We start from the raw sequence: 10,242 nt of genomic DNA on the forward strand, positions 1-10,242 counted from the left end.
TTTAAATTCTGCCCTCAGAACGTACAATGCTGCCCGTCAGAACCGCTTGGCTGGCTCCATTCATGCTTATTCATTGAGGTGGCTGGGTGCCCATTCACATGGTACCAGACTATTTCACTGTTCAACTGCCAAGAAGAACAGGTTTAGAAGAATAATCTGCACAGTGTTCAAGCTCCTGCTCTTCTGAAGAAAGCTTTTTTCCAGCATTTTTTTAACACTACACATTTATTTAGTCTAAGAGCTTTTGACAAGTTACAATTCTCAAAAAACATTGCTAGAAGTAACAGACTGACCGAAGTCAGATAAATGCTGCATTCCCCAAACAGCACAAGTAATAACATCAGGGGCACTTCAAAGAGTCGGTGACTTTTTGTCAGATCCCCACCTTTATTTCACAGGGCTTTTGTAAGCACCACAATCTGCTGCAAAAGTAACCTACCATGGCTAAACAACAGGCTCCATCCCAAAGGTGCTATGCAAACCCCCTTTCACATGGTAGAAAAGAGCATGAAAATACAGCTCCCAACAGACTCTGTCTACTCTACGACTATGAACTCCCTTGCAGATACTAGGACTGTGTCTGAATGGATTTGTGGGCACGTCAGTGACAAGTGTGTCACAGCTGCAGAACAGCAGTGCTGTCTGACTGCACTGGGGCAGTGACAAAAAAGATAGATTTCCCCCCTAGTAACACATTATTGAGCTAGGAAAAGGAGAAATCATTTACCTTGCAGTCAAGCTGTTGCACAATTCTAAGTGTAACCTGACATGGTTAGTTTTTCCTTTTTTTTCCTGTACCCACTCTGTCTCACTACAAGGGGAAGAAGAAACTCCCCATTACTAAGTGCCACTGACCATTACAGCTACCACCAATGGGTTGCTTGGACCTCCTCAGAAACCACTATGGCCTTCCTAAAATTTAATGAGGCTGCATTCACAAAGATGTGCAGTTACTTCTAGGCATACATGCTGTCATCCCACATACCAAAACTTTTGTTCAGAAAAATTTAGGTAGAACATTCCAAAAAACTACAGTTATGTGTGGAGGCACTACAAATGTCTCATTTCAGAAAAGAGGCCATCTCCAGATCAAGCAGACTGTGACCTCACTGCACATGGAAAACTAGAAAGAAAATCCCAAAGATCAACTTTGTTATAGATGAATGTTTATTGACAGTTTTTATTGGTCTCACAGAAAGTGTACGTAAGTACATATGGACAGTTTTCATACTAACATACAATTTTCTACTTGCAAGGGACCTTGCTGAGTTACATTGTTACTTTATCCATAATCATTCCTATAAGCTTTTTCTTGGATACGTAACACCATTCTCCGAGCGTAGAAATCCCTGTATTCCTCAGGTAGTTCTTCAAGTGTTTTCAAGGCTCTGTCCAAGATCTGTATTGCTCTAGAGGCTGCCATGGGATCTTTATTTCCATAAGTGTCAGTCTTATCATAGGACTCAGCAGGAAGGTGCTTCCAAAAGACATTCAGTGCCACTCCAAATTCCTCAGAAATTACATTATGGAACCACAAAGCTGTAGAAAGAACAGTGTGTAAAATCAAAATAATTGTCCAAAACTTCCACGTGACTCCAAGCACGTGTCAGAATTGCCCAAACTAGATCTAGTTGAGGAAAAGCCTCAACTACTGTATTTTTGTTTATTCATAAATATCCATATGAATATATTGCACTGTACCAAATTTGAGAAGTTTTTCAAGATATTTATGCTGATCCATAACTTCTCCTAAAAGTACCAACTGCTGAAGTGTAAAGGTACTCAAAAGTCAGCAAAGGATTAAGTATGTGTGGGATGAAAGAAAGAGACCTTCCCTCACTCACCTCCACTCTAAATGCAGATACCTATTTTCACTTAGTCCCTAACCTTGCACATATTGTCCAGGCATTAATGTAAACCACCAGCATCAGCCAGGTCACTCAGGAAAGTTGCTAATCTTCTCATAGTGAGGTTTTTCAGCTGAATCATCATGACTGTGGTAAGGAAGCCAAGATATCTTTGTTTCATTGAGTACATTTAAAGAATCAGGTTAATATGGGATATTTAGGATATTTGAATTTTAAGCTAAAAGTTGAATGCTGTGTTTATTGCATCTTACTTGCCTGTAGGTGCTGAAGACAGAGAAAAGTTTATTCTGAGAAATCAACATGAAGTTTCTTTCAGGTTAGGAAGAGGGGCTGTTTCTACCTTCTTCATAATAACCACACACATTCCTCAAAAAGCGTCTTTTTTTTAGTGATATGGACTGCAGGATGCTGACAAAACACCATTCTCTGGATTCAAAAATCCCTCTACTCCTCCGTCAGTCTTAAAAGAGCTGAGTGTGTCTCAGGTTTGACTCTGCTCACCCACTGGCAAAGACAAACAAGTATCTGGACTTCATAAACAGAAAACAGGGATGCTGACATCAGCAGCAGTGTGACATCCAACTATCCAACTGTAACCAAAAGTTTATTTAGAAGAAACGTAAAGGTAAGTTCAAAATTAAGTAACAAGTCCGAGGCTAAGAAACTATTATAAAATAACTTCCTAAAAACCTATTACCTTCATGTTTACTGACATATTTATATTGCCCAGATAATGTAAAAGTAACAGGATGTATCTGCTGCAAGCCCATGATGAGTTAAAATAAAGTCAGTAACAAGGAGGAGTAGTTAAATAGGAGTAATTCAAATACCTTTCCCTGACTACCAGAATTTTTCATGTCAGTCCAGCAAGCAGCTTTCTGCTTGTGCAGAAAAAATATTAGGACTTGTCTTTCCATTCCCCAAAGCTGATTATAAATCTTTAGAAGGTCCAATAACTCTACCATCCATAATTCTCATCAGACCACGTGCCTCACAGTGCCTAACTGCCAGAGCTACAGAACAGAAATGGTATTTCGCTCAAATTCTGTCATTAAAAAACTCAGGTCACTGAAGTAATGTCAGATTTCAGAAGTTAAGTTTATAGTATTAAGTTATTAAGACACAAATTCAGGAGCATACAGTGTACACTTGAGGGAAAGGAAGATTTGTAGGTAGATAGAATAATACTGTTTTTCAAGTTAATTGTACAGTTGGAAGAAGTAAGTAAGTTTTGCCAACATCTTTCAATGCTCCTATTTATAACAGAGAAACACTTTAGTAACCTCTTACCATCTCCAGAAATCATAAATTAGAAACAAGACAGTTGAATTGGTCAATTGAATGGTCAGGAAGTATTTACTACTAACCTGGAATAAATAACACATCTCCTGCTTCCAAAACACATTGATAGCGCTTGGCTTTCACAAAAAGGGGATATTTCTCCAAGTCTGGGTTATCCACATCCAGCACCTCTGATTTAGTACCTAGGAAAATTTCAGTGAATAAATAGTCTCACTCTTCCAATAGTAACAAAGATTCATATTACTGGAAATGGCAGTTCTTGAATCAAATTTAGGACTGATTTATTTGTCAAAACCAGGGAAACCTGATGGCATCCCTCATTTACTGAAGAGATGTTCTCCTGTTGCCCATATTTGTTCTGTAACTGCAACCTTATTAACACTAACCTTATTAACCTCTTTTCCTGACAGTATAAAACCATTTTGAACCCAGACAGAACATTTTACTCCTTCAGTTAAGTGTTGAAAAGAATCAGGCAAAGCCGCTGTTCTCTTTGGTTTTGACTAAAGCACACAGAATCAGAGCTAAAGGAACAAATGACTTCTTTTATACCAAGTCATCTGTTAGTGACGATTTTCTACAGTGCAACATTTGTGAGCTAAGTGTGAGAAAAGCTAAGATCACCAAACTCTGAACTAGATACCTATGACATGCATACCTGATAAATATAAATACGGTGCATCTCGAGGGCTGTACAAAACAACTCGTTTTCTCCCTGTGACTTGGATTAAGAAGTTGTCCATTACCTAGGATGAGTGTAACAACAGAGATGTCAGCCAAAAGTTGAGTGAATAAATATATAGACTTCAACTAATCTGATCAGTAGCTTAAAAAAGAGAATTAACAAAACCTTCACATGTTAAGAATTATCTTATAAATAAATTTAGTCAGAACTCACTGCACAATGTCAGATGACAACCTTATTTGGAATCTATTGCATTGCAGCCAGCCACCACTACAATCATTGCACAGTTGGCAGTGTATTCAACAACTAGAATTTATCCTACTCTGGCCATTAGAGTGAAAAAAAAAAAAAAAAAGGGAAGTAATGTTGAAGACAAAAATGTTCAAAGTTGCTGTGTTTCAGATTTTCAACTGAAACTCAAAACAGTTAAAAAAAGGACAGACAAAATAAAACATCCTTTAATCTTACAAGCCTGGAATTAAACATGAACCCAGTTAAGATATTAAGCCCAAGCAATGCAATATTTAAAATTCACGGTACCCCTGAATGTGGTCCATTTCACTACTTCAAAATAGGTGAAGTTTGTTATTATTCTCTCATCTGTGACAGAGATTTGCACCTTATTATCTCAACTCTGTAATGCCATCTCCAACATTTTATGCTAAACCCATGTATTACCTACATCATAATGTGTCCATAGCTGCAATCCAGCTGAGCTGATGCGGAAGACACTGGAGAAGAACTGTTCCTTCTCAAAATACTCTGGAATATGAACATCTTCTGCTAAAACAGGAAACTGCTTCCTGATATCTGCAATATCCTGAAACAGAAAGGGCATAACTCTTAGAAAACCATCTATGCACATTTAAATGGGGGAGCACTTCACAATCATTTCCAGTCATATGAAATGGGGTTAGGACTTCAGCATTGGCAAACACCTGAAATCAGCAATGCGTTTCAGCATTTACTTGCTCAATGCCATTAACAGGAACAGCCAGAGAGCTGCTCTTAACCATGGCTGCTAGGAATCACAGTGAAGGAGCAAGAGATCAGCATAAATCCATTTATAAGTTTACAAAAGGTAAAGAAAGGGAGTTTAGCAATGTACTCTTCAGTGATCAGCTAAGCCCCCATGCAACAGCATCTATTTTAGACACACTGAAGTACTCTGACCTAAATCCAGTCAGATTCACAAACCTTGTGACCCTAAGTAAGTTGTATGACAACAGGCTTTAATATTTCTAAACTGCAACTTTACAATATTAGAACTGTAATCTCCAGTAACTTACCTTCCTTACATCTTCACCCACTGATCGCAAATAGTACTTTTCATCCTGAAGAGAACACAAAAAGAGAATAGTTTGGGGTTTTTTAATAAGAATTACCGAAACACTTAGACAAACTTGCATTTTGTCATTTATCTAATGCAGAGTTTCATTAAAACATGGTACAAATAAAGGGCACCTACAAATTCAGCTATTTTATTATACTGCCCTTTAGTGATCCCTGCAGCTCATCTTGAGAAATGGGAAAAAATAAGTTAACTGAAAGGAGAAGAGTAAAGTGTGGGGAGACTGCTCAACTACTTCAGCATTGCTGTTACTGAACAGACTCAAAGCAAATGCAGATTGTAATTTCAGTTCTTCAGTATACTGATGCAGAAAACTATCTTGATTGGCTTCAACATTTACAGCATTCTGCGCATCATAAAAGGTAAAAAGCATGTCTACATTCAAAACTATTTGCTTCCCAATCACAGTTACCTGGAAAATCCCTAGCCTGAGCACTGATATGGAAAGATAACCACACATTTTCTACTCAGAAATTATGTTACAATATATCTGGTTTTGTATTTTGATAGTCATCAAATTCTAAAATATCTTCATGACATTTCCTTGCAGAACACGCAGATGATATGGTTGTTATTTTAGAGCAAAGTTTGCTTTCTAAATTTTACACTGGAAGCGTGGTCTTGATATTCTTGATACTTCCATGATACTTGGTCATGTAAGCAGTTTTTGTTAAGAGAAACAGGATGGCTGAAGTTAACCACACTGTACACATACAAAAAACTTCTGAGAAGAATTACTTCTCACATTTTTTCCTTTAGCATCAAGCCACAAGAAAGTTAAATTGAAGATCAAGTCTCTTACTGAAGTAAGACTTTAAATTACAATTCATCACTTTCCTCTCCATATACCAGCAAAAAAAAACCAACAGAAGAAACTGTGACACTAAGGAAATTACCTCAGTAAGAAAGTACTCCTTGTGCTTGACTTCAGCTGCTCTTCGTACAAATACATCAAAAGGCAGAGTTCTGCAATATAAATACTTGAATTTATACCATGGATCAGTGTAACAACACACAGTCTAAACTCCAGATTTATAATGAGTTCCCTTACCATATCAAGTATAGTGGAAGATGCAATAGGCTGCCCTCTTAGTTTTTTAACTTAACATGGTGAGTAATCAATGTTTGTAGCAGATGTTCGAAGAGTTCTCCCAAGACAGAAATCCTACACTTAGAAATTTCCCTGCTTTAGTGAATTATTTGAATACATATCCAAACAGAATCCTGCAGCAGCTGAGGCTGGAAGCACCTCTGGAGATCCCCCAATCCAAGTGCCTTGCCCAGAGCTGGGTTCACTACAGCAGCTTGCACAGGACAGCATCCAGTTCAGTTTCATGGTCCTCCAAGGATGGAGACTCCATAATCTCTCTAGGCAAGCTGTTCCATTTGTCCCATTGTTTGACTATCCTCATTGTAAAAGTGTGTCTGTGTGTGTTCAAGGGGTTAACAGAATTCCCTGTATTCCAGCTGGTGCCCATTGCCTCTTGTCCTGTCACAATGAACCACCAAGAACCTGGCTCCATCAAAAGTTCATGCCCTTTGTTAAGATCCCTTCTTGAGCTAAGGAGTACTGCATGGTCTGAGTCACAGAACAAAACATTTTTCACAGTCAAATTAAGACTCAGACTGTGGCAATACTTGCTTAACTTTTCTTTAAGTGTGTCATTTTTAGCCTTGTTTACTTTATGTTTTTAAAAATTTGCAGAAAAGGTCAGCATCAAGAAAACTTCAACAGGGAAGATACACATATTTATATCTATGTATTTTAGAGCAACCACCATGTACCCAGGGTTAAGAAGAAACCATTCTCAAGCAAAATTTTTCTTGATCCTGTTATCTTTTTTATTAGAATGTGAACCTGCATCTGACAGTGCTTAAACCAATTCTCTAAATATTTTAGGCTTGTTTGGAACAGGCAAATACAAAACCCACTGAAGTCAATGGAAAACCAAACAAAACACAATGCTCTGACTTCAGCCAAATTGTTTTATCATGTCCACTTACATTTGCTGCTGAAGAAAGTGCGAGCACAGATCTACTGTAGCTTAAACTGATGCATTCTGGTGCTACCACAGCTCTGCCCTTGCTATCTGTCCTAATCACCCCATCTCCCCCCTTGCAGTAGCACTGGCACTCATCTGACCTCTCCATGAACCTGCTTACAAAGCTAAAACAGCAGAAAAACATTCAGATTTCTGCAGCACGTCACAACCTGGCTGGATGAGTTCCAGAACCAACACAAAAACAGGGCCAGGAGCATGAAACTTACCACAGAAGTGCAATACTACTAATGTTCATCAGTTTAAGCTAATGGAACTGCATGTTAAGTCCTCAGAGTTTCTACTGGTTTGTTTCTACTTATTGTCTCTTCAGATTAGAATGAGGGGGGTTGCTGTGGAAAAGGTGAAAGCTTCCTGAATTTCAAGTGCAGTAAGTGGAGGTCCTGACACCTGCTGTAATGAAACACCATCAGAGCATCAGGGAGTCTGTATGGCTGTGTACAAACTTGCTGAAACTGAGGCTCCGGAACAACTGCATGTGAACTCACAGCAAGAGATACTAAAAAACCCCAAAAAGCGGGGAAAATGAAGTATGGGGATAAGGCAAAGTGAGTCAAGTACAAGCTCACTTCAGAGGTTCAAAAGTTCATGCAGTGAGCAGAATGCATCATGATTGTAACTTGTGTTTATCCCCTGAACAGGCTCTACTCGGAGACCTGTAACTTGTTTACACCTGCAGCAAACACTCCCACCTGCTCAGGAGTTTAACAGACTGAGCACATCCTCTTCCCACTTGGGGAAAACAAAGAACTGCTACAATAAAAGCATTTACCCTTGAAGGACAACACAGTGACTGAGATTAGATGAACTCTGAAGAAATGTTCTGGCAGTTATGTAAGAGAAGCTCCAGAGGAGATGAAGGGTTTTTGTGGCCCACATCAAGATTTAAGAGCTGGAGTGATATCCAGTGGTTTGAACATTCTGGAAGCTGCACATGCTAACTTTGAGAGGAGCTTGGTTTTAATTAGTTACAGCCTTCCTGGAGTGCAATACCATGGCTGGCACACACACACCAGCATCCAAAGGGGATCAGACACACAGTGAGTCAGACATTATCACTCTTCAGTAACACTGAGAATGCACCATATAACTGAAACAAAACACCAGGTCACTGACTGCAGATATCAAGGGAGTTTTGGTTTGTTTTTAATTAACAACTGCAAGTGCCAGGCTCAAATTTCCTACGAGTGCTCTGCCAAAACACCTTTACAATACTCCTTCATGACATCACTTTTAAGGTGCTGTTTGGCCTCTCATTTCCCCCGCATTGTATTTATCCAGGGTGTAAAATTAATAGAAGAGGGAGAAATGTAGAATAACCCTTTGATACATAATGTAATGTTTTCACAAACTACCTTCCCATTCCCACCCTCAGCTTCAAACAGATGCACTATGTCTGAAAGTTACAAGCACATGCCTTTAAAATACAAGAGGCCTTGGAGTGAAGTACCTATACACAAAGTTCTTACTGAGGAAATTCATCTGTGGCACTGCAGAAACATGAATCTTTACTTCTTTAGATCCTTCAGATTGGCTCAGGTAATCTGTTGTCCATTTGGTGGTGCAAGTGCCCAGTTCCAGTCCTGTCAGCACTACTGGCTTTCTCTAAGGAACAACAACAACAAAAAAATTCAATGGTGAATGATCACAGAATCCAACAGAAAAAACAAATGACTTTTTCAAATTACATCCAAGCAAACAAGTCAGTTAAATGCCAGGGCCCACAACACAAGGTCACAACTAATCTGTTCACAAGCAATGTAAATCAAATGCTGAATGTTGAAACAAAATGTAGTAAATTATGGAACTGTTTTTCTACTAACTATGTGTTCTTTCCTAGCTGAGTAAGAAAGGATAGGGAGAGACAATTATAGCCCACACTTTGTGCTGGGGCCATCGAAGAATCTAGCCAGATGAAGGAACAGATTTAATCTTTCTAGCCAAGGCTTAGCATAAAACATGAAAAAGCCCACACAGTTAAGATGCAGACTGTGAGCTGTGGTGATGCTGTTATGTTCTCATGAGAGAAGCTTTTTCCACCTAGATCAAGGTTCCCTGGGGCTCACAACCACGAACAGGTTTGATCCAGCCCACACACAAAAAGCAGAAAGACACTTTTTCTTTTAATTTGCACTCCGGAGAGTGGGGAGGATAAAACAAGAGATGACAAAGCAACAAAACTAACGAGCACACTTTTTAACCACTGCCAAAGGAGAGGGACTCCTTCAGAGATCACCTGTCGGAATTTGCCAGCAGCTCAGACAGGATCTGCCTAGAGAAGCTGCCTGCTCCTAAATTCCCATCCCCTCAGCAGACCGGGACACACAAACCCAAACCCTGAGGTTTGCCTGCACCAGCAGTGCTCGCTGAGGAGGGTCCGCGGTCGCCCCCTGCCTTGCCCCGTGTCCCCGTGGAGCCCGCCCGCCCGGAGGCCCCGTACCCGCGGGTAGATGTCCCGCTGGAAGCGCTCCCGCGTCACCCCCGGCAGCCGCTCCACGGCCTCCGCCGCCTGCTCCCGCCGCGCCATGGCCGCCACACCGCCCCGCCCGCCGCTTCCCCCGGAAAGCAGAGCCCGCGCAGAGGCGTTCCTGCCTCTCTCCCGGGCAAGGGCCGGGAGCCCGCGGATCACGGAATTGTCAGGGCTGGAAGGGATCTCTGGAGGCCACCGGGTCCAACCCCTGCCCCGTCAGGGTCACCTGGAGCAGGTGACACAGAACATGTCCAGGTGGGGTTTAAACGTCTCCAGAGGGAGACTCCATGACTTCCCTGGGCAGCCTGTTCCAGTGCTCTGCCACCCTCCACGTAAAGCAGTTCTTTCTCAAGTTGAGGTGGAACTTATTATGTTTTAGTTTACGGCCATTACTCCTTGTCCTGTCTGTGAGCACCACTGGGAAGTGTCTGGCACCATCCTCACGGCACCCGCCTTTGAGGTGTTTATGTGTATTCATGAGATCGCCACAATCTTCTGCGGACGGG

General features: G+C 40.7%; 1 protein-coding gene across 1 annotated transcript; it reads right to left on the reverse strand.

Moving 5' to 3' along the window:
- Window positions 1–1,149: 1,149 nt before the first annotated feature.
- TYW5 (tRNA-yW synthesizing protein 5) lies at window positions 1,150–9,832 on the reverse strand. Its single transcript, XM_063400235.1, has 8 exons — window positions 9,707–9,832; window positions 8,717–8,871; window positions 6,103–6,172; window positions 5,145–5,189; window positions 4,538–4,675; window positions 3,829–3,916; window positions 3,236–3,352; window positions 1,150–1,539 (listed from the first exon to the last, which is right to left on the reverse strand). The coding sequence occupies exons 1-8, from the start codon at window positions 9,791–9,793 to the stop codon at window positions 1,283–1,285; spliced, it is 957 nt and encodes a 318-aa protein (XP_063256305.1). The 5' UTR covers window positions 9,794–9,832; the 3' UTR covers window positions 1,150–1,282.
- Window positions 9,833–10,242: the final 410 nt, after the last annotated feature.

This window comes from Prinia subflava, chromosome 6, assembly GCF_021018805.1.
Source record: "Prinia subflava isolate CZ2003 ecotype Zambia chromosome 6, Cam_Psub_1.2, whole genome shotgun sequence".
NCBI classification, from domain to species: Eukaryota; Metazoa; Chordata; class Aves; order Passeriformes; family Cisticolidae; genus Prinia; species Prinia subflava.